This window comes from Erythranthe guttata, chromosome 10, assembly GCF_056151865.1.
Source record: "Erythranthe guttata isolate IM_541 chromosome 10, IM_541, whole genome shotgun sequence".
Classification (NCBI taxonomy): Eukaryota; Viridiplantae; Streptophyta; class Magnoliopsida; order Lamiales; family Phrymaceae; genus Erythranthe; species Erythranthe guttata.
The window spans coordinates 9,131,556-9,154,437 of NC_142542.1; the positions used below are offsets into that span (position 1 = coordinate 9,131,556).

A 22,882-nucleotide genomic window follows, 5' to 3' on the forward strand; every position below is an offset into this window, starting at 1 on the left:
TTCCCTAAGTCGCACACGAACGGATTTATAATACCTAGAACGTTCGCACGGTTGTTGAACTTTATAAGAGGTCTCGGTGAACCAATGCCTCTAGTTCAATCGGGACATGTGCTACGAAGGGATCGTACTGTACGCTAACTATATCATAAGGTTCTTGCAGGCACTTCACTTGTATCTAGGGAATCATGATGCGTAGTTGCTAGACGCCAATCTTGATTCGTTGGGCACCGATTTGATCGGGATTAGGTAAAATGAGTTTTACTCTAATCGGGACTCTTGGGAGGAGTTCGTATAAGAACAATGTGTTGTTCGAATCACAAAGAGTTGTGAGCCCACGGCTAGCATACACCTGAACCATTGAGGGTCACACTTCTCGTGTAACATGGATCCTTGATAACAAGAAGCATAGATTAATATGTTAATCCTTGCAAAGTTGGAGGTCAATATGATTGAGTCCAAGATTCGTGATTGTGGATTACGAGTCGGAATAAACGTAGAGAAAGAGAGAAATGCGGAATTTAGTGAACTTTCTAAATTAGGAAGTTTCCCGATTTAGCAAGTCCACTGAAGTGGAAGTTTCCAATTTTGGAAATTGGAAATTTCGAAGAGGCACTCGTATCGACGAGGACTTTGAGCTCGTCACAAATATAATTTTGTTATAATTTTGTGGACGATCGTTTATTAGAAACGAGGCCGACGAGGGAATGAGCTTAATGCATCAGTGGGTCAAGCCCAATGACTTAAGCCCACTAGGGTTTAAAACCCTAAGTATAAATAGACCTCAAAAGGAGTTTTGAGATCAGATTTTTCAGCACAAATACCCTAGCCGCTCAGCCCCCCCCTCTCGGCCGCTGCATCTCCGCCGCGCCACCGCCGTCCGTCGCCGGAATCCGCCGGTTTTTCCCTCCCCTTTCTCTATCGTATTCCCTTGTTATCTAACCCCTTTGTATCTAGTGCTACAGTAGGGGGAGATCCGTTTATTCGAGGTGAAACCTAATTGGAGAGGAGTTGCTGCCCCGACGGAATCGCCGCATCGCCGCTGCACCGCCGCACGCGCCGCTGCACCGCCCACGCGCCGCCGCCGTCGTCACGCACGCGCCGCCGTCGCCACACTTTCGGTCCAGCTGCCATTTGGTGGTGTTCTTGCAGCCCCTAGGAGTGGTATATAGCAGCTTGTACGTGACTCGTTCTAGGATTTCGATTCGTCGAAATCGCACGCTACAAGAGGTAAACGAATCGAAACTTTCGTAAATTAATTCGAGCATGTTTGTATGAATTATAATTTACGATTATGAGTAATATGTGATTACGTGTTTCGATTTCATTGAATGATGAATAAGCATGTTTCGTGATTTTCGGTTTTATGTATTCTTCAATTAAATCGATAATTACCATATGTATGGCGGAAGCGTTAAGGTACGTTGACTATGTGATTAGTTATGCATGTAATCGAAACTAGTTCGATCTAAAAATTTTAAATTCCGCTGCGTATACATGCACGATCCCCAACAGATACAAATACAGATGGATTGTTAGATATCACTTTGTGGGGCCCGACGAGTTTTAGTGGGGCCCAAACTCGAAAGAAGCGTTGCAGGGTTTGTCTGAGGAACACCGTAAAAGAACCCACAGAGGACGACGAGACAATATTTTTCGACGTGGCCCAAAATCTGAACAGCGACGAAGAAACTTACGAATCGAAAGAACTCGATTGTTTGTCCAAAGAAGCTTCCGAAGCAATCAAGAAAATCGAACTGTGCATCTCGGCATTTGATATATGGGCAGATCACTTGCACCTTTTTTAGGAGGACAATAATATTTCCGCGCAGACCCGTTTTCGTAATTTCGACACGCGCCAAAATAATTTTCTGTCTGAATTTTCGAATCAAAGGTTTGTCGATCCACTGCATCGGTTGCCTATTATGACATCAGCGGAAAAGACGAATCAGTCGTATTTGTTATTGGGACAACCTTTCAAGATTGTCCAACCGACAACTAAACCCGTTTTCAGACAATCGACAAATAATTATATCGTAGATAAAGTCGAATCATCTTATCATGGTTCGACTATGGTGGCTCATGGCAAAAACCAGTCAAAAAAGGCACCGCAAAACGACGAGATTCCAACGAACAAAAGGGCAGCAAAGACTTATATACAGGATCAAGAATCGGAATCTACATCTACCGACTCGTACTCAAACAGTCCTTACAGCGACAGCGAAGAATATTCTTCACCAGATAAAACCCGAGAGCAGCTTCAGTATACGAGTACTACTTCAAGCACAAGCAGCGAAATCGCGGATTCGCTAACTTCACACAGCGGTGACACAAGCAACACCGAGGAGGAGGAGGAGGACGAGTTTTACTCGTCCGGTAGCAGTGACGCAACACCTCGTGGAGTAACTTCAAGCAGCAAAAGCGAGGGGTACTCATCGTACCTGTCGGTGGGGCCCACATCGAAGAAATCGAGCCGTAAGAAACAAATCGGAATGTGGAGGAGCTTGAAAGACAGGCTGGCTGTTATTTTCCACCACCACCACCACCACCATCACCACCATGACGACTATGGTGGTAAAGATGGTCGTAAAAAGATGAGCAGAAACAAATCCCTACGCAAAGGGAGAGCCGACAGTTTTAAAAGAGAGCACGAGGCGTACGGTGAAAAGGCGAGCAAATCTGTCGTACGAGAAAAGAAGAAGAATCATTTTAACGGGCTAGTGGAAGGTCTGTTGAAGCACGTTCGAAACTCGAAGAAAGAGCCAACGAAGAAGAAGAAAAAACGAGGGAACGAGAGTGATTGTCGGCAGTTAATAAAAGGAGGGAAAAAGAATTCGAAAAAGCCGTCACCCTATTGGTTGAAATTGATGAAATTGCATCAAGGAGGGAAGTTGACGAATAAAGGCCTCGTGACGATCGGGTTGGGTAAAAAGAAAGCCCGTTTAAAAGCTCTTCCGACTATTAAATGCGACCGTAAAAAAACCGGCTTCTCCGTTAATATGTATCGTTATTTATATAAATATATACATCAACGAGCACTGAAATTACGGTTACGGTCGTATTTACAGGAGGTATAATAATATCACATGTTGAAACATTTTTATTCCACCCAATTTATGTCGAACTCCTTGAGTTGCATTTGCCATTTTTGTGTGTCTTGTGAAACATATGTTTTCGATGGTATATTCTCTTGACCAATTATACTGTGTGACACCACAAAGTCAACCTTCTTTTCCTTCGAAAGTCCACCTTGTCGGTTAGGGTGCCTCACCTTGAGCGATAAAAGTCGAGATACTTCGTGCAGTCCTCCCCATTTTTCCAACGCGCGCGCAATGTCGTAACGACCTGCATTCGGACAAAACATAAAAATTAACAAAAAATATGGTTTTATGACCAATTATTTCAAGAATTTACTCTCTCTCTCTAGAAGAGATGTTCGTACGAACCTGCGCGTTCGAAAGATTTACGACTAGGCATGAATGATGAATCCATACCCCAATTCCTCTGGAATCGATTAATCTGTAAGGTGGAAGAAGAAAGTTATATCAGATTTAGAATTTTCAGAAAAATTCCAATTTTTTTCCCGGTATTGAAATATGAAATCGGTATAGAAAACTTGTTCCAAAATTGTTTTTTTTTTATAAAAGAAATTCGCGGGACTTCGAATTTCCATTTTCAGTCACATATAATATACAATACATAAAATAACAGTATTATTATAAAACTAATTTACGGAAATAAAAAAAAAAAATCGGATCGAAATTGGAATTTAATACGTATTCCAATTCTATTAAAAAAAATCGGATATCGGAACTTTCAGAATTCGAAATGTTCCAAAATGAGTACGACGGAATTCGGAAATTCCGTTCCAATTTCCTCCCCTAGTTCAGACTCTCGGTAAATGACCGATTATAATAAGAATTGTTTCGTAAAAAAAGGAAATAAATAACTAACCTCTTCTTCCAAATTTTCAAGATTATCCCAATAGCCTTTTGGTTTTCGGTGTTTATAGGCAAGTGACAGATTCATCAATAACGCGATTCTCCTAAATCCGCCCATGCGCGTAATTGCCTTCTCGATATCGACTCGCCCATGCTCACGTAGTTGCTTTCGCATGGGCATAAATCCTTGCTGCCCGTGTTCGGAAATGAAATACACGAGCTCCGATTTAAGAATTTCAATGTCTCTCTGCAAACCTGGAACTTTTGGTCTTTGTTTAGATGAACTCGAGACGCAATAAGAATCCTTTGCTTCTGTAGTAAGGGAGTTTGCGGTTTTTGATGAGGCTGTCTCTTTATCTGCTGCACAGCTGTCGTTGTCCTGACGATTCTCGATCTCTCGTTTCTCCATGTAATCTCGAATAGCACACAAGTTTGAAGGGAGATCTTCGTAAATCACCTACAATGTTGTAATACGGAGAAATAGTAAAGCAGTTGGACGGATTAGATCGAAATTAGCACTTTTGAAGAAAAAAATTCCCGATGTTTTTCGGAAGTAAAAAACTATAATTCCATTCCAGAAAAATCGGAAAATCAGAATTTCGAAAAATGGAATGAAAACATTTGCTCCAAAATCAAAAATTTTAGGAACAGAATTGGCAGAATTAGGAGAATTCCATTTTCTAGTAAACCTAAAATGTAAAATACATAATTATTTTGATGGTATTATAAGTGTAATTATTGGAGAGAAAAATCGAAAATTTTGGTCATTTTTGGAAATCGAATTAAATTGGCAATGGGAATCTCATATATATATATTCTAATTACAATCCAAAAAAAAATTGGGAAATCGGAATTTTGGAAATTAAAATCAGATCAGTAATCGTAATCACATATATATTCCAATTCCAAACCCCCTTTTTTTTGAGGAAAAATTGGAATTTGGGATGAAAAATATTGTTCCAAAATCGAAAATTTTCGATAAATCTGCAGAAATTGGAAAATTTGTTCCAATTTCCACCCCTAGCCCCCGATAAATAGTGGCAACTAATAAATACGAACCTCTTCCATAATAGCTTCGGAAAGAAAGGAGTTCTTGTGCTTGGACTCAACCGAATACTTCAACAGTATGTGGTGACTACCAAATTTCTCGAGAATCCATTTCCCTCGAAAAGAATCAAAGTCTCCTTCAACTTGCTCGAATCGAATCTCTTGTTCGAGATCCTCGCATCAATCAAGTACAACACGTGCATGCAGAACCATGTACAACAGTCCCTTGCACCCTTCCTGCACTATCAATCTATTATTATAAGTCAATTCGAAACATAAACGATTTTATTTATTCGCATAAAATTAAGTACTCGAATATTCGTACCTGAAGAATTCGGACTTTATTGTTTTCTCGCGACAAAACCTTGCTGATTGCTAAATTCGGAACTATCCTGTATAAGTCAAATTGTAATCCGACTATTCAGAAAACCCGAAATATGAACATACAATAATCGAGTGACATGCATAAAATAATAAATAAATAAATAAAAATCGAGTGACATGCATAAAAAATAAAAAAATAAATAAAAAGAAAACGTACTCAGGGAGACTCTCGTAAGCCGTGAGAATATTCCAAACTTCACGAACCGGAGCTTTTATTGTTATGCTTGCAACGACGCATCGATGAACACCTCCATTTTCCTTCATCCCATAATAAATTTATTTAACAATTTTTTTTTTTATTTTTGTGTTAAAAAAAAAAAAGGAAAATGAACTATTTACCTAAAATTCACACAAAATCAAGATCGAAATCTACCGAGTTATTTGAAAAGGGAACATTTACCTAAAATTCACACAAAAAGAAAGTTTAAGTATATTTATAAAACTAAATCATTTTTTTGCATGACTACTACAAATAATCAATAATACATTATAAAACCCAAAAGAAATAAAGAATTCTAAAAGAAGAAAACAGATTATCAGAGGCAGATGATTGATCTTTGACGGCAGAATTTTTCAATAGAAATAAAAACTTCCTCTGAATGTAATAAATAACATAAAAAGTCTTGTAAGCAAAACTGATAAAAGGATGTTGTAAAGAGGAGCCAAATGACCATGTCTCACACAGGTTATTTGTATGCCACACCCCCTGAAGACTACATTGGGTGTTTTTCTTTTACCGTTGATCTATACACACTAATGTAGGCGTGTGTGTATTTGTGTGTATATAAACGGTAAAGATTTACCCGGTCTATATTTCACCTGGTGTAACATAGAATAAACTGCGTAGGGGTGGGAAAAAAAAAATAACATAATAACAAAAATCGACAAAAATATGAATTTTCAAAATTATCCTAAATTATTTTTATTTATTTTTTTGAGAAAAATTATCCTAAATTATGTTTAGGTCTAATGTTATAGATCCAAAGATCTTCCTTTTATATGCAAGACAAAGATTTCCGTTTTCCCTTTCCGCATTTTATATTTCTTTATTTTTTGGTTCTTTATTAATTGGCTTGATTTCACTTTGCACCTTTGAAAAAATTAAGGATAAATGCACTTCTTGCGCTAGAAATTTCTAGCCCCCCCCCCCCCCCCCCCCCCCCCCCCATGAGACTCTTCCCCTTTCAAATGGGACTTTTCGGCGTACTTCTCACCGGTTTTTCATATCTTCCTCAACTTTAAGGGCATTTTCGTCCTTTCACCAATCTCACCAAAATATTAATATCATTGAAAAACACAAATGTTGAGATGGGTTTTGATATTGCTGTTGCATCAATATCGATTCAAGCTGCAACGAGCTGGATCTCCCGCCTTGGAAATCGAGGTTGCCGGGGTAGTTGAACTTTGCTTAAAATGCATTGACGCCGACACAATGTTCCCTCTGCCGTCGCCGCCTCCTTGAATGGGCCAGAGGTCGAGGGGGTGTTGCCGCTGTTATTATCGTAGGTTTTAATTGCTTGTTTCCCATTCGAGCTAATTGCAGAGAAGATATGGCGACTGCTGCTGGTGTTTGTGGTGAAACCCTATCATATGTGAGAAATTCTCCTCATTTTAAGGATAAGGATGGTGAGCCAACACCAACACACTATGGAAAGAACTAGGTGCGGATTTTAATGGCGACGCTCTAACAGTGTTAAACAGTTGCCTCTGAGAGAGTTGTTTAGGGTGGAGAAATTGGCCGGAATTGTGCTGGTACCAGAGGCAACTATAATATTTGGGTGGAACTTGTGAAAGAACGAAAATGCCCTTCAAGTTGACGTAAATGTGAAAAAATCGGTGAAAAATACGCTGTAAAGTCCCATTTGGGGCAGAGTGCAACTATAACAAAATATGGAAGGGGGAGAGTCTCATTTTTTAATTTGTAGGGAAAAAGTGAGAAAACTAGAATTTTCTAGCGGGCAAAGTGCATTTTGTCCAAAAAATAATAGCACTTTGCACCCTCGAAACACAATAAATTATTCATAATGCACCCTTAATTAATATTTAAAAGAGGATAATTTCAAATTTTATTGATTTTTTACTAAAAAAAGAAAATTATTATTTTTTTATTTTATTTTTAGGGTGCAAAATAATAAATTAAATTGTTATTTTCTTATATATCTCCAACATAAATTAGAGTTCAAAATGCAAAAAAAAAAAAAAAGAAAAGAAAAGAAATCACAAAGAATTACTGAAAAAAACTATAATTTCTTAAAAAAAATAAATAAACTTTTCTCACTAAATAATTCGATTGATAAACCTTTTATCGTAATTAGTAAAAATATTTGGAAGCAAATATAGTTTTCAAATAACTTCATAATAAAATAGTTGAAGGATTTTTGTTTTCTTTTTTTCGTTTTTTGTTTTTTTTTTTTTTTTAAATTGTGATTTTTTTATAAATATATTGGTGAAATTTATTTTAATTTTTGAACGTTGTAGTTTCAAAAGAATTGTTGAACAGAAAAATGATTTAACATTAGACATCCTAAAAAATACAACTAAAAATATTATATAAGGTTTAAAAATTCACCGGGTTAATTATGCGTGATTTATTGTGTTTGGAGGGTTTTAAGTATTATTAGTTATTTTCGAGGGTGCAAAGTGCAAAAAAACCCTAAAAAACTCTTATTTTTTCATTCTTTTCCTTTAAATCAGTTAAGAAAAAGGTTGCCGATCAGAAACAGCGCAAAGACGTTCCGAAACGAGGGAAACTCGACATTTCAGACACAGTTCCTCCGTCTACCTAGGAATTTATTTTCAATTGGTATTTCCCCTTCTTACTAATTTCATCACAAACTTCCACAATTTATTTTCGTGGGTTGTCTTAATTGTCGATTAGTAACTCTAATATGTCGGAAAAAAATCTGTTTTTCGATTTTTCTCGAGTTGTTGGAATTTTGTTTATTGGGGAAGTGTCGACGGACGGAAGTCATAAACAGTAGAACCTCGATAAATTTTTAGCATCATTTAAATAATTTATTTTTTCGATCCCGACTCGAAAGCAACGTGCTAAATAGTATTTCGTTAAATTAATATTTTGCTAAATTAATAGAATTTGGCTGGTTCTAACTCTATTAATTTATAGAGGTTTAAACTTGTGATATAGAAGCTTCACTAGGTTCGTAGAGCTATTTTCCGTTTTTTATTTTATTTTTAGAAATGCATTTTGTGGCGCTTTTTAGGCAAGCATCATAACATATTGATCGTATTATGACGCTATTTATAATATAAGCCTAAAAATTATAAAATTATAATAATTCATTAAAATAACAAAATTATTTTGTGGGCTAGAATCTCTTCCGTTCTTCCGTTTCGGCATTTCCCTTTTCTCACCGTGCAGCGAAGCAGGGTATTCAATTTTCAATGCAATTTTCGCTTTTCTCCACAACCATAGGCTTCAATATTCCGTGGTCTAGTCAATCTTCAAGGCAATTTTCGTTTTTCTCCACAACGGCAGATTCAACTATTTCGTCAACGAATAAGGTTTTTTTTTTTTTTTAATATTTATTTTCGTGGGTTGTCTTAATTTTCGTGGGTTAATCAAATTTTGATTATTGCTCTTTGAAAACGGATTATACTTCTGATATATTTATTGATTGTTCTCATGCGCGATTCTTCTAAGCGGTTCTCAAGGTAGATTTTTTTCTCGATTTAGTTGGTAAATTTGATTTCTAAATGATTTGCTGGCGAGTTGAAATTTGTTTTTGGAGAAGGATAATTATATTCTATTTTATGAGAATACACACAATAATTGGCTTATCGCATTTCTGTTTTGTTGTCAAGAAATAGTTTTTATTTTGTTAATTAGTCTATTTCATTTTAATTTTAATAGCTGGAAACATGATGGCTATTGAAAGAAATTGGTTTGTGGGATTATGATTCTTGACTGGTTTTTATTTGTACTGTCTTTTGTGTTATTTGATATTTATTTTAGTAATGGTTGGAGTATTAGGGTGTGTACAGTCTGGGTAACCAATGTTATGTTAGTATTTTTATAGATTTTCAACTATTTGATAGCTATTTAGTAATTGTTGGAGAATTCGGGGAAACTCGACACTTCAGACACAGTTCCTCCGTCTACCTAGGAATTTATTTTCAATTGGTATTTCCCCTTCTTACTAATTTCATCACAAACTTCCACAATTTATTTTCGTGTGCTGTCTTAATTGTCGATTAGTAACTCTAATATGTCGGAAAAAAATCTGTTTTTCGATTTTTCTCGAGTTGTTGGAATTTTGTTTATTGGGGAAGTGTCGACGGACGGAAGTCATAAACAGTAGAACCTCGATAAATTTTTAGCATCATTTAAATAATTTATTTTTTCGATCCCGACTCGAAAGCAACGTGCTAAATAGTATTTCGTTAAATTAATATTTTGCTAAATTAATAGAATTTGGCTGGTTCTAACTCTATTAATTTATAGAGGTTTAAACCTTTTTTTTTTTTTTTTTTTTTAATTCTTGGTGTTAGTTTTTAGATGGTGATGGATGCCAAAGATATTCAATTAGATCTTCATGCCCTAAAAAGCCTATATGGGCTTCTTGAAAAAGATCGAAATCGAACATCGAACGCAGATTCGGTAAGCGTTTCGTGTTTCGTTTATGTTATGATTATTCTGTGTGTTGTGTAACGAATTCGAGAAAAAAAGTACCGTTACTTGTAAATAAATCTTAAAATTTCTGCATCTAAGTTGTTGTATTTCTAATATTATAAATCACTTTATCGAAGACTCGACATATTTGCATTTTTCCTAATCGATCATTTTACAAAAAAAAAAAAAAAGAATTATGTGAAGGTTCGTTTGTATCATGAATGTGACATGGTGGAATATGATGATGATCTCGTGTCGCGTGTATTAACCATGTTATTTCTTACTATCCTTAAAACCTCGTACGTTATCTGTGACGATCCAATTTATTTATTTAATTTTTTTTATTTTTTTTCGGGAGTAGCTGGATGAGCATGCAAGGCTTCTGCTGAAGAATTTATTAGACGCAGAAACGAAAAAGGTGCTCAAGTTACATTCGGAGGTATGTTAATGCATGTCGGAACTATAGATTTTTCTTTTTTCTATGGAGAGGATTTGACATTTAGATTTATATGCGCAATCGGAAGTCGTTTTTCATTTCCGAAAAGAAAAAAAAAATCTTCTGAAAATGCTAATTCCGATGGTGCACGCAGATCATTTCAGGTGAAGTCGAGTTGTCCAAGAAAGAGGTTACTCCATCATCAAAATCGTTGGTATCTCCACAACCCAATCGAAGCTTTGATAAAGATACAAATACAGATGGATTGTCAGATATCACTTTGTGGGGCCCGACGAGTTTTAGTGGGGCCCAAACTCGAAAGAAGCGTTGCAGGGTTTGTCTGAGGAACACCGTAAAAGAACCCACAGAGGACGACGAGACAATATTTTTCGACGTGGCCCAAAATCTGAACAGCGACGAAGAAACTTACGAATCGAAAGAACTCGATTGTTTGTCCAAAGAAGCTTCCGAAGCAATCAAGAAAATCGAACTGTGCATCTCGGCATTTGATATATGGGCAGATCACTTGCACCTTTTTGAGGAGGACAATAATATTTCCGCGCAGACCCGTTTTCGTAATTTCGACACGCGCCAAAATAATTTTCTGTCTGAATTTTCGAATCAAAGGTTTGTCGATCCACTGCATCGGTTGCCTATTATGACATCAGCGGAAAAGACGAATCAGTCGTATTTGTTATTGGGACAACCTTTCAAGATTGTCCAACCGACAACTAAACCCGTTTTCAGACAATGGACAAATAATTATATCGTAGATAAAGTCGAATCATCTTATCATGGTTCGACTATGGTGGCTCATGGCAAAAACCAGTCAAAAAAGGCACCGCAAAACGACGAGATTCCAACGAACAAAAGGGCAGCAAAGACTTATATACAGGATCAAGAATCGGAATCTACATCTACCGACTCGTACTCAAACAGTCCTTACAGCGACAGCGAAGAATATTCTTCACCAGATAAAACCCGAGAGCAGCTTCAGTATGCGAGTACTACTTCAAGCACAAGCAGCGAAATCGCGGATTCGCTAACTTCACACAGCGGTGACACAAGCAACACCGAGGAGGAGGAGGAGGACGAGTTTTACTCGTCCGGTAGCAGTGACGCAACACCTCGTGGAGTAACTTCAAGCAGCAAAAGCGAGGGGTACTCATCGTACCTGTCGGTGGGGCCCACATCGAAGAAATCGAGCCGTAAGAAACAAATCGGAATGTGGAGGAGCTTGAAAGACAGGCTGGCTGTTATTTTCCACCACCACCACCACCACCATCACCACCATGACGACTATGGTGGTAAAGATGGTCGTAAAAAGATGAGCAGAAACAAATCCCTACGCAAAGGGAGAGCCGACAGTTTTAAAAGAGAGCACGAGGCGTACGGTGAAAAGGCGAGCAAATCTGTCGTACGAGAAAAGAAGAAGAATCATTTTAACGGGCTAGTGGAAGGTCTGTTGAAGCACGTTCGAAACTCGAAGAAAGAGCCAACGAAGAAGAAGAAAAAACGAGGGAACGAGAGTGATTGTCGGCAGTTAATAAAAGGAGGGAAAAAGAATTCGAAAAAGCCGTCACCCCATTGGTTGAAATTGATGAAATTGCATCAAGGAGGGAAGTTGACGAATAAAGGCCTCGTGACGATCGGGTTGGGTAAAAAGAAAGCCCGTTTAAAAGCTCTTCCGACTATTAAATGAGACCGTAAAAAAACCGGCTTCTCCGTTAATATGTATCGTTATTTATATAAATATATACATCAACGAGCACTGAAATTACGGTTACGGTCGTATTTACAGGAGGTATAATAATATCACATGTTGAAACATTTTTATTCCACCCAATTTATGTCGAACTCCTTGAGTTGCATTTGCCATTTTTGTGTGTCTTGTGAAACATATGTTTTCGATGGTATATTCTCTTGACCAATTATACTGTGTGACACCACAAAGTCAACCTTCTTTTCCTTCGAAAGTCCACCTTGTCGGTTAGGGTGCCTCACCTTGAGCGATAAAAGTCGAGATACTTCGTGCAGTCCTCCCCATTTTTCCAACGCGCGCGCAATGTCGTAACGACCTGCATTCGGACAAAACATAAAAATTAACAAAAAATATGGTTTTATGACCAATTATTTCAAGAATTTACTCTCTCTCTCTAGAAGAGATGTTCGTACGAACCTGCGCGTTCGAAAGATTTACGACTAGGCATGAATGATGAATCCATACCCCAATTCCTCTGGAATCGATTAATCTGTAAGGTGGAAGAAGAAAGTTATATCAGATTTAGAATTTTCAGAAAAATTCCAATTTTTTTCCCGGTATTGAAATATGAAATCGGTATAGAAAACTTGTTCCAAAATTGTTTTTTTTTTATAAAAGAAATTCGCGGGACTTCGAATTTCCATTTTCAGTCACATATAATATACAATACATAAAATAACAGTATTATTATAAAACTAATTTACGGAAATAAAAAAAAAAAATCGGATCGAAATTGGAATTTAATACGTATTCCAATTCTATTAAAAAAAATCGGATATCGGAACTTTCAGAATTCGAAATGTTCCAAAATGAGTACGACGGAATTCGGAAATTCCGTTCCAATTTCCTCCCCTAGTTCAGACTCTCGGTAAATGACCGATTATAATAAGAATTGTTTCGTAAAAAAAGGAAATAAATAACTAACCTCTTCTTCCAAATTTTCAAGATTATCCCAATAGCCTTTTGGTTTTCGGTGTTTATAGGCAAGTGACAGATTCATCAATAACGCGATTCTCCTAAATCCGCCCATGCGCGTAATTGCCTTCTCGATATCGACTCGCCCATGCTCACGTAGTTGCTTTCGCATGGGCATAAATCCTTGCTGCCCGTGTTCGGAAATGAAATACACGAGCTCCGATTTAAGAATTTCAATGTCTCTCTGCAAACCTGGAACTTTTGGTCTTTGTTTAGATGAACTCGAGACGCAATAAGAATCCTTTGCTTCTGTAGTAAGGGAGTTTGCGGTTTTTGATGAGGCTGTCTCTTTATCTGCTGCACAGCTGTCGTTGTCCTGACGATTCTCGATCTCTCGTTTCTCCATGTAATCTCGAATAGCACACAAGTTTGAAGGGAGATCTTCGTAAATCACCTACAATGTTGTAATACGGAGAAATAGTAAAGCAGTTGGACGGATTAGATCGAAATTAGCACTTTTGAAGAAAAAAATTCCCGATGTTTTTCGGAAGTAAAAAACTATAATTCCATTCCAGAAAAATCGGAAAATCAGAATTTCGAAAAATGGAATGAAAACATTTGCTCCAAAATCAAAAATTTTAGGAACAGAATTGGCAGAATTAGGAGAATTCCATTTTCTAGTAAACCTAAAATGTAAAATACATAATTATTTTGATGGTATTATAAGTGTAATTATTGGAGAGAAAAATCGAAAATTTTGGTCATTTTTGGAAATCGAATTAAATTGGCAATGGGAATCTCATATATATATTCTAATCACAATCCAAAAAAAAATTGGGAAATCGGAATTTTGGAAATTAAAATCAGATCAGTAATCGTAATCACATATATATTCCAATTCCAAACCCCCTTTTTTTTGAGGAAAAATTGGAATTTGGGATGAAAAATATTGTTCCAAAATCGAAAATTTTCGATAAATCTGCAGAAATTGGAAAATTTGTTCCAATTTCCACCCCTAGCCCCCGATAAATAGTGGCAACTAATAAATACGAACCTCTTCCATAATAGCTTCGGAAAGAAAGGAGTTCTTGTGCTTGGACTCAACCGAATACTTCAACAGTGTGTGGTGACTACCAAATTTCTCGAGAATCCATTTCCCTCGAAAAGAATCAAAGTCTCCTTCAACTTGCTCGAATCGAATCTCTTGTTCGAGATCCTCGCATCAATCAAGTACAACACGTGCATGCAGAACCATGTACAACAGTCCCTTGCACCCTTCCTGCACTATCAATCTATTATTATAAGTCAATTCGAAACATAAACGATTTTATTTATTCGCATAAAATTAAGTACTCGAATATTCGTACCTGAAGAATTCGGACTTTATTGTTTTCTCGCGACAAAACCTTGCTGATTGCTAAATTCGGAACTATCCTGTATAAGTCAAATTGTAATCCGACTATTCAGAAAACCCGAAATATGAACATACAAAAATCGAGTGACATGCATAAAATAATAAATAAATAAATAAAAATCGAGTGACATGCATAAAAAATAAAAAAATAAATAAAAAGAAAACGTACTCAGGGAGACTCTCGTAAGCCGTGAGAATATTCCAAACTTCACGAACCGGAGCTTTTATTGTTATGCTTGCAACGACGCATCGATGAACACCTCCATTTTCCTTCATCCCATAATAAATTTATTTAACAAGTTTTTTTTTTTTTTGTGTTAAAAAAAAAAAGGAAAATGAACTATTTACCTAAAATTCACACAAAATCAAGATCGAAATCTACCGAGTTATTTGAAAAGGGAACATTTACCTAAAATTCACACAAAAAGAAAGTTTAAGTATATTTATAAAACTAAATCATTTTTTTGCATGACTACTACAAATAATCAATAATACATTATAAAACCCAAAAGAAATAAAGAATTCTAAAAGAAGAAAACAGATTACCAGAGGCAGATGATTGATCTTTGACGGCAGAATTTTTCAATAGAAATAGAAACTTCCTCTGAATGTAATAAATAACATAAAAAGTCTTGTAAGCAAAACTGATAAAAGGATGTTGTAAAGAGGAGCCAAATGACCATGTCTCACACAGGTTATTTGTATGCCACACCCCCTGAAGACTACATTGGGTGTTTTTCTTTTACCGTTGATCTATACACACTAATGTAGGCGCGTGTGTATTTGTGTGTATATAAACGGTAAAGATTTACCCGGTCTATATTTCACCTGGTGTAACATAGAATAAACTGCGTAGGGGTGGGAAAAAAAAAATAACATAATAACAAAAATCGACAAAAATATGAATTTTCAAAATTATCCTAAATTATTTTTATTTATTTTTTTGAGAAAAATTATCCTAAATTATGTTTAGGTCTAATGTTATAGATCCAAAGATCTTCCTTTTATATGCAAGACAAAGATTTCCGTTTTCCCTTTCCGCATTTTATATTTCTTTATTTTTTGGTTCTTTATTAATTGGCTTGATTTCACTTTGCACCTTTGAAAAAATTAAGGATAAATGCACTTCTTGCGCTAGAAATTTCTAGCCCCCCCCCCCCATGAGACTCTTCCCCTTTCAAATGGGACTTTTCGGCGTACTTCTCACCGGTTTTTCATATCTTCCTCAACTTTAAGGGCATTTTCGTCCTTTCACCAATCTCACCAAAATATTAATATCATTGAAAAACACAAATGTTGAGATGGGTTTTGATATTGCTGTTGCATCAATATCGATTCAAGCTGCAACGAGCTGGATCTCCCGCCTTAGAAATCGAGGTTGCCGGGGTAGTTGAACTTTGCTTAAAATGCATTGACGCCGACACAATGTTCCCTTTGCAGTCGCCGCCTCCTTGAATGGGCCAGAGGACGAGGGGGTGTTGCCGCCGTTATTATCGTAGGTTTTAATTGCTTGTTTCCCATTCGAGCTAATTGCAGAGAAGATATGGCGACTGCTGCTGGTGTTTGTGGTGAAACCCTATCATATGTGAGAAATTCTCCTCATTTTAAGGATAAGGATGGTGAGCCAACACCAACACACTATGGAAAGAACTAGGTGCGGATTTTAATGGCGACGCTCTAACAGTGTTAAACAGTTGCCTCTGAGAGAGTTGTTTAGGGTGGAGAAATTGGCCGGAATTGTGCTGGTACCAGAGGCAACTATAATATTTGGGTGGAACTTGTGAAAGAACGAAAATGCCCTTCAAGTTGACGTAAATGTGAAAAAACCGGTGAAAAATACGCTGTAAAGTCCCATTTGGGGCAGAGTGCAACTATAACAAAATATGGAAGGGGGAGAGTCTCATTTTTTAATTTGTAGGGAAAAAGTGAGAAAACTAGAATTTTCTAGCGGGCAAAGTGCATTTTGTCCAAAAAATAATAGCACTTTGCACCCTCGAAACACAATAAATTATTCATAATGCACCCCTAATTAATATTTGAAAGAGGATAATTTCAAATTTTATTGATTTTTTACTAAAAAAAGAAAATTATTATTTTTTTTATTTTATTTTTAGGGTGCAAAATAATAAATTAAATTGTTATTTTCTTATATATCTCCAACATAAATTAGAGTTCAAAATGCAAAAAAAAAAAAAAAAAAAAAAAAAAAGAAAAGAAATCACAAAGAATTAATGAAAAAAACTATAATTTCTTAAAAAAAATAAATAAACTTTTCTCACTAAATAATTCGATTGATAAACCTTTTATCGTAATTAGTAAAAATATTTGGAAGCAAATATAATTTTCAAATAACTTCATAATAAAATAGTTGAAGGATTTTTGTTTTCCTTTTTTCGTTTTTTGTTTTTTTTTTTTAAATTGTGATTTTTTTATAAATATATTGGTGAAATTTATTTTAATTTTTGAACGTTGTAGTTTCAAAAGAATTGTTGAACAGAAAAATGATTTAACATTAGACATCCTAAAAAATACTACTAAAAATATTATTTAAGGTTTAAAAATTCACCAGGTTAATTATGCATGATTTATTGTGTTTCGACGGTTTTAAGTATTATTAGTTATTTTCGAGGGTGCAAAGTGCAAAAAAACCCTAAAAAACCCTTCTTTTTTCATTATTTTCCTTTAAATCAGTTAAGAAAAAGGTTGCCGATCAGAAACAGCGCAAAGACGTTCCGAAACGAGGGAAACTGGACACTTCAGACACAGTTCCTCCGTCTACCTAGGAATTTATTTTCAATTGGTATTTCCCCTTCTTACTAATTTCATCACAAACTTCCACAATTTATTTTCGTGGGTTGTCTTAATTGTCGATTAGTAACTCTAATATGTCGGAAAAAAATCTGTTTTTCGATTTTTCTCGAGTTGTTGGAATTTTGTTTATTGGGGAAGTGTCGACGGACAGAAGTCATAAACAGTAGAACCTCGATAAATATTTATCATCATTTAAATAATTTATTTTTTCGATCCCGACTCGAAGGCAACGTGCTAAATAGTATTTCGTTAAATTAATATTTTGCTAAATTAATAGAATTTGGCTGGTTCTAACTCTATTAATTTATAGAGGTTTAAACCTTTTTTTTTTTTTTTTTTTTTAATTCTTGGTGTTAGTTTTTAGATGGTGATGGATGCCAAAGATATTCAATTAGATCTTCATGCCCTAAAAAGCCTATATGGGCTTCTTGAAAAAGATCGAAATCGAACATCGAACGCAGATTCGGTAAGCGTTTCGTGTTTCGTTTATGTTATGATTATTCTGTGTGTTGTGTAACGAATTCGAGAAAAAAAGTACCGTTACTTGTAAATAAATCTTAAAATTTCTGCATCTAAGTTGTTGTATTTCTAATATTATAAATCACTTTATCGAAGACTCGACATATTTGCATTTTTCCTAATCGATCATTTTACAAAAAAAAAAAAAAAGAATTATGTGAAGGTTCGTTTGTATCATGAATGTGACATGGTGGAATATGATGATGATCTCGTGTCGCGTGTATTAACCATGTTATTTCTTACTATCCTTAAAACCTCGTACGTTATCTGTGACGATCCAATTTATTTATTTAATTTTTTTTATTTTTTTTCGGGAGTAGCTGGATGAGCATGCAAGGCTTCTGCTGAAGAATTTATTAGACGCAGAAACGAAAAAGGTGCTCAAGTTACATTCGGAGGTATGTTAATGCATGTCGGAACTATAGATTTTTCTTTTTTCTATGGAGAGGATTTGACATTTAGATTTATATGCGCAATCGGAAGTCGTTTTTCATTTCCGAAAAGAAAAAAAAAATCTTCTGAAAATGCTAATTCCGATGGTGCACGCAGATCATTTCAGGTGAAGTCGAGTTGTCCAAGAAAGAGGTTACTCCATCATCAAAATCGTTGGTATCTCCACAACCCAATCGAAGCTTTGATAAAGATACAAATACAGATGGATTGTCAGATATCACTTTGTGGGGCCCGACGAGTTTTAGTGGGGCCCAAACTCGAAAGAAGCGTTGCAGGGTTTGTCTGAGGAACACCGTAAAAGAACCCACAGAGGACGACGAGACAATATTTTTCGACGTGGCCCAAAATCTGAACAGCGACGAAGAAACTTACGAATCGAAAGAACTCGATTGTTTGTCCAAAGAAGCTTCCGAAGCAATCAAGAAAATCGAACTGTGCATCTCGGCATTTGATATATGGGCAGATCACTTGCACCTTTTTGAGGAGGACAATAATATTTCCGCGCAGACCCGTTTTCGTAATTTCGACACGCGCCAAAATAATTTTCTGTCTGAATTTTCGAATCAAAGGTTTGTCGATCCACTGCATCGGTTGCCTATTATGACATCAGCGGAAAAGACGAATCAGTCGTATTTGTTATTGGGACAACCTTTCAAGATTGTCCAACCGACAACTAAACCCGTTTTCAGACAATGGACAAATAATTATATCGTAGATAAAGTCGAATCATCTTATCATGGTTCGACTATGGTGGCTCATGGCAAAAACCAGTCAAAAAAGGCACCGCAAAACGACGAGATTCCAACGAACAAAAGGGCAGCAAAGACTTATATACAGGATCAAGAATCGGAATCTACATCTACCGACTCGTACTCAAACAGTCCTTACAGCGACAGCGAAGAATATTCTTCACCAGATAAAACCCGAGAGCAGCTTCAGTATGCGAGTACTACTTCAAGCACAAGCAGCGAAATCGCGGATTCGCTAACTTCACACAGCGGTGACACAAGCAACACCGAGGAGGAGGAGGAGGACGAGTTTTACTCGTCCGGTAGCAGTGACGCAACACCTCGTGGAGTAACTTCAAGCAGCAAAAGCGAGGGGTACTCATCGTACCTGTCGGTGGGGCCCACATCGAAGAAATCGAGCCGTAAGAAACAAATCGGAATGTGGAGGAGCTTGAAAGACAGGCTGGCTGTTATTTTCCACCACCACCACCACCACCATCACCACCATGACGACTATGGTGGTAAAGATGGTCGTAAAAAGATGAGCAGAAACAAATCCCTACGCAAAGGGAGAGCCGACAGTTTTAAAAGAGAGCACGAGGCGTACGGTGAAAAGGCGAGCAAATCTGTCGTACGAGAAAAGAAGAAGAATCATTTTAACGGGCTAGTGGAAGGTCTGTTGAAGCACGTTCGAAACTCGAAGAAAGAGCCAACGAAGAAGAAGAAAAAACGAGGGAACGAGAGTGATTGTCGGCAGTTAATAAAAGGAGGGAAAAAGAATTCGAAAAAGCCGTCACCCCATTGGTTGAAATTGATGAAATTGCATCAAGGAGGGAAGTTGACGAATAAAGGCCTCGTGACGATCGGGTTGGGTAAAAAGAAAGCCCGTTTAAAAGCTCTTCCGACTATTAAATGAGACCGTAAAAAAACCGGCTTCTCCGTTAATATGTATCGTTATTTATATAAATATATACATCAACGAGCACTGAAATTACGGTTACGGTCGTATTTACAGGAGGTATAATAATATCACATGTTGAAACATTTTTATTCCACCCAATTTATGTCGAACTCCTTGAGTTGCATTTGCCATTTTTGTGTGTCTTGTGAAACATATGTTTTCGATGGTATATTCTCTTGACCAATTATACTGTGTGACACCACAAAGTCAACCTTCTTTTCCTTCGAAAGTCCACCTTGTCGGTTAGGGTGCCTCACCTTGAGCGATAAAAGTCGAGATACTTCGTGCAGTCCTCCCCATTTTTCCAACGCGCGCGCAATGTCGTAACGACCTGCATTCGGACAAAACATAAAAATTAACAAAAAATATGGTTTTATGACCAATTATTTCAAGAATTTACTCTCTCTCTCTAGAAGAGATGTTCGTACGAACCTGCGCGTTCGAAAGATTTACGACTAGGCATGAATGATGAATCCATACCCCAATTCCTCTGGAATCGATTAATCTGTAAGGTGGAAGAAGAAAGTTATATCAGATTTAGAATTTTCAGAAAAATTCCAATTTTTTTCCCGGTATTGAAATATGAAATCGGTATAGAAAACTTGTTCCAAAATTGTTTTTTTTTTATAAAAGAAATTCGCGGGACTTCGAATTTCCATTTTCAGTCACATATAATATACAATACATAAAATAACAGTATTATTATAAAACTAATTTACGGAAATAAAAAAAAAAAATCGGATCGAAATTGGAATTTAATACGTATTCCAATTCTATTAAAAAAAATCGGATATCGGAACTTTCAGAATTCGAAATGTTCCAAAATCAGTACGACGGAATTCGGAAATTCCGTTCCAATTTCCTCCCCTAGTTCAGACTCTCGGTAAATGACCGATTATAATAAGAATTGTTTCGTAAAAAAAGGAAATAAATAACTAACCTCTTCTTCCAAATTTTCAAGATTATCCCAATAGCCTTTTGGTTTTCGGTGTTTATAGGCAAGTGACAGATTCATCAATAACGCGATTCTCCTAAATCCGCCCATGCGCGTAATTGCCTTCTCGATATCGACTCGCCCATGCTCACGTAGTTGCTTTCGCATGGGCATAAATCCTTGCTGCCCGTGTTCGGAAATGAAATACACGAGCTCCGATTTAAGAATTTCAATGTCTCTCTGCAAACCTGGAACTTTTGGTCTTTGTTTAGATGAACTCGAGACGCAATAAGAATCCTTTGCTTCTGTAGTAAGGGAGTTTGCGGTTTTTGATGAGGCTCTCTCTTTATCTGCTGCACAGTTGTCGTTGTCCTGACGATTCTCGATCTCTCGTTTCTCCATGTAATCTCGAATAGCACACAAGTTTGAAGGGAGATCTTCGTAAATCACCTACAATGTTGTAATACGGAGAAATAGTAAAGCAGTTGGACGGATTAGATCGAAATTAGCACTTTTGAAGAAAAAAATTCCCGATGTTTTTCGGAAGTAAAAAACTATAATTCCATTCCAGAAAAATCGGAAAATCAGAATTTCGAAAAATGGAATGAAAACATTTGCTCCAAAATCAAAAATTTTAGGAACAGAATTGGTAGAATTAGGAGAATTCCATTTTCTAGTAAACCTAAAATGTAAAATACATAATTATTTTGATGGTATTATAAGTGTAATTATTGGAGAGAAAAATCGAAAATTTTGGTCATTTTTGGAAATCGAATTAAATTGGCAATGGGAATCTCATATATATATTCTAATTACAATCCAAAAAAAAATTGGGAAATCGGAATTTTGGAAATTAAAATCAGATCAGTAATCGTAATCACATATATATTCCAATTCCAAACCCCCTTTTTTTTGAGGAAAAATTGGAATTTGGGATGAAAAATATTGTTCCAAAATCGAAAATTTTCGATAAATCTGCAGAAATTGGAAAATTTGTTCCAATTTCCACCCCTAGCCCCCGATAAATAGTGGCAACTAATAAATACGAACCTCTTCCATAATAGCTTCGGAAAGAAAGGAGTTCTTGTGCTTGGACTCAACCGAATACTTCAACAGTGTGTGGTGACTACCAAATTTCTCGAGAATCCATTTCCCTCGAAAAGAATCAAAGTCTCCTTCAACTTGCTCGAATCGAATCTCTTGTTCGAGATCCTCGCATAAATCAAGTACAACACGTGCATGCAGAACCATGTACAACAGTCCCTTGCACCCTTCCTGCACTATCAATCTATTATTATAAGTCAATTCGAAACATAAACGATTTTATTTATTCGCATAAAATTAAGTACTCGAATATTCGTACCTGAAGAATTCGGACTTTATTGTTTTCTCGCGACAAAACCTTGTTGATTGCTAAATTCGGAACTATCCTGTATAAGTCAAATTGTAATCCGACTATTCAGAAAACCCGAAATATGAACATACAAAAATCGAGTGACATGCGTAAAATAATAAATAAATAAATAAAAATCGAGTGACATGCATAAAAAATAAAAAAAATAAATAAAAAGAAAACGTACTCAGGGAGACTCTCGTAAGCCGTGAGAATATTCCAAACTTCACGAACCGGAGCTTTTATTGTTATGCTTGCAACGACGCATCGATGAACACCTCCATTTTCCTTCATCCCATAATAAATTTATTTAACAATTTTTTTTTTTTTTTTGTGTTAAAAAAAAAAAAGGAAAATGAACTATTTACCTAAAATTCACACAAAATCAAGATCGAAATCTACCGAGTTATTTGAAAAGGGAACATTTACCTAAAATTCACACAAAAAGAAAGTTTAAGTATATTTATAAAACTAAATCATTTTTTTGCATGACTACTACAAATAATCAATAATACATTATACAACCCAAAAGAAATAAAGAATTCTAAAAGAAGAAA

General features: G+C 36.2%; 2 protein-coding genes and 2 pseudogenes across 3 annotated transcripts; 1 reads left to right on the forward strand and 3 right to left on the reverse strand.

Moving 5' to 3' along the window:
• Positions 1 to 2,971: 2,971 nt before the first annotated feature.
• On the reverse strand, positions 2,972 to 5,648 carry LOC148767452 (uncharacterized; annotated as a pseudogene). The gene is made up of 6 exons (XR_016033886.1): positions 5,527 to 5,648; positions 5,311 to 5,377; positions 4,998 to 5,222; positions 3,952 to 4,395; positions 3,444 to 3,516; positions 2,972 to 3,342 (listed from the first exon to the last, which is right to left on the reverse strand). The product of XR_016033886.1 is annotated as an uncharacterized LOC148767452 (transcript).
• Positions 5,649 to 8,620: 2,972 nt separating this feature from the next.
• LOC148767453 (uncharacterized) lies at positions 8,621 to 12,313 on the forward strand. The gene is made up of 3 exons (XM_088823749.1): positions 8,621 to 8,891; positions 10,361 to 10,438; positions 10,590 to 12,313. The coding sequence occupies exons 1-3, from the start codon at positions 8,772 to 8,774 to the stop codon at positions 12,135 to 12,137; spliced, it is 1,746 nt and encodes a 581-aa protein (XP_088679875.1). The 5' UTR covers positions 8,621 to 8,771; the 3' UTR covers positions 12,138 to 12,313.
• Positions 12,130 to 14,817, reverse strand: LOC148767454 (uncharacterized; annotated as a pseudogene).
• Positions 14,818 to 19,945: 5,128 nt separating this feature from the next.
• Positions 19,946 to 22,619, reverse strand: LOC148767455 (uncharacterized). The gene is made up of 6 exons (XM_088824031.1): positions 22,513 to 22,619; positions 22,296 to 22,362; positions 21,983 to 22,207; positions 20,939 to 21,382; positions 20,431 to 20,503; positions 19,946 to 20,329 (listed from the first exon to the last, which is right to left on the reverse strand). The coding sequence occupies exons 1-6, from the start codon at positions 22,617 to 22,619 to the stop codon at positions 20,085 to 20,087; spliced, it is 1,161 nt and encodes a 386-aa protein (XP_088680157.1). The 3' UTR covers positions 19,946 to 20,084.
• Positions 22,620 to 22,882: the final 263 nt, after the last annotated feature.

Excerpts from the sequence above, each read along its gene's own strand:
- LOC148767453 (XM_088823749.1), top strand. The coding sequence starts at position 8,772 with ATGCAATTTTCGCTTTTCTCCACAACCATAGGCTTCAATATTCCGTGG. Across the intron at positions 8,892-10,360 it reads CTATTTCGTCAACGAATAAG|CTGGATGAGCATGCAAGGCT; the intron begins GTTTTTTTTTTT and ends TTTCGGGAGTAG. Across the intron at positions 10,439-10,589 it reads TGCTCAAGTTACATTCGGAG|ATCATTTCAGGTGAAGTCGA; the intron begins GTATGTTAATGC and ends TGGTGCACGCAG.
- LOC148767455 (XM_088824031.1), bottom strand. The coding sequence starts at position 22,619 with ATGAAGGAAAATGGAGGTGTTCATCGATGCGTCGTTGCAAGCATAACA. Across the intron at positions 22,208-22,295 it reads ATAAAGTCCGAATTCTTCAG|GAAGGGTGCAAGGGACTGTT; the intron begins GTACGAATATTC and ends TTGATAGTGCAG. Across the intron at positions 20,330-20,430 it reads TAAATCTTTCGAACGCGCAG|GTCGTTACGACATTGCGCGC; the intron begins GTTCGTACGAAC and ends GTCCGAATGCAG.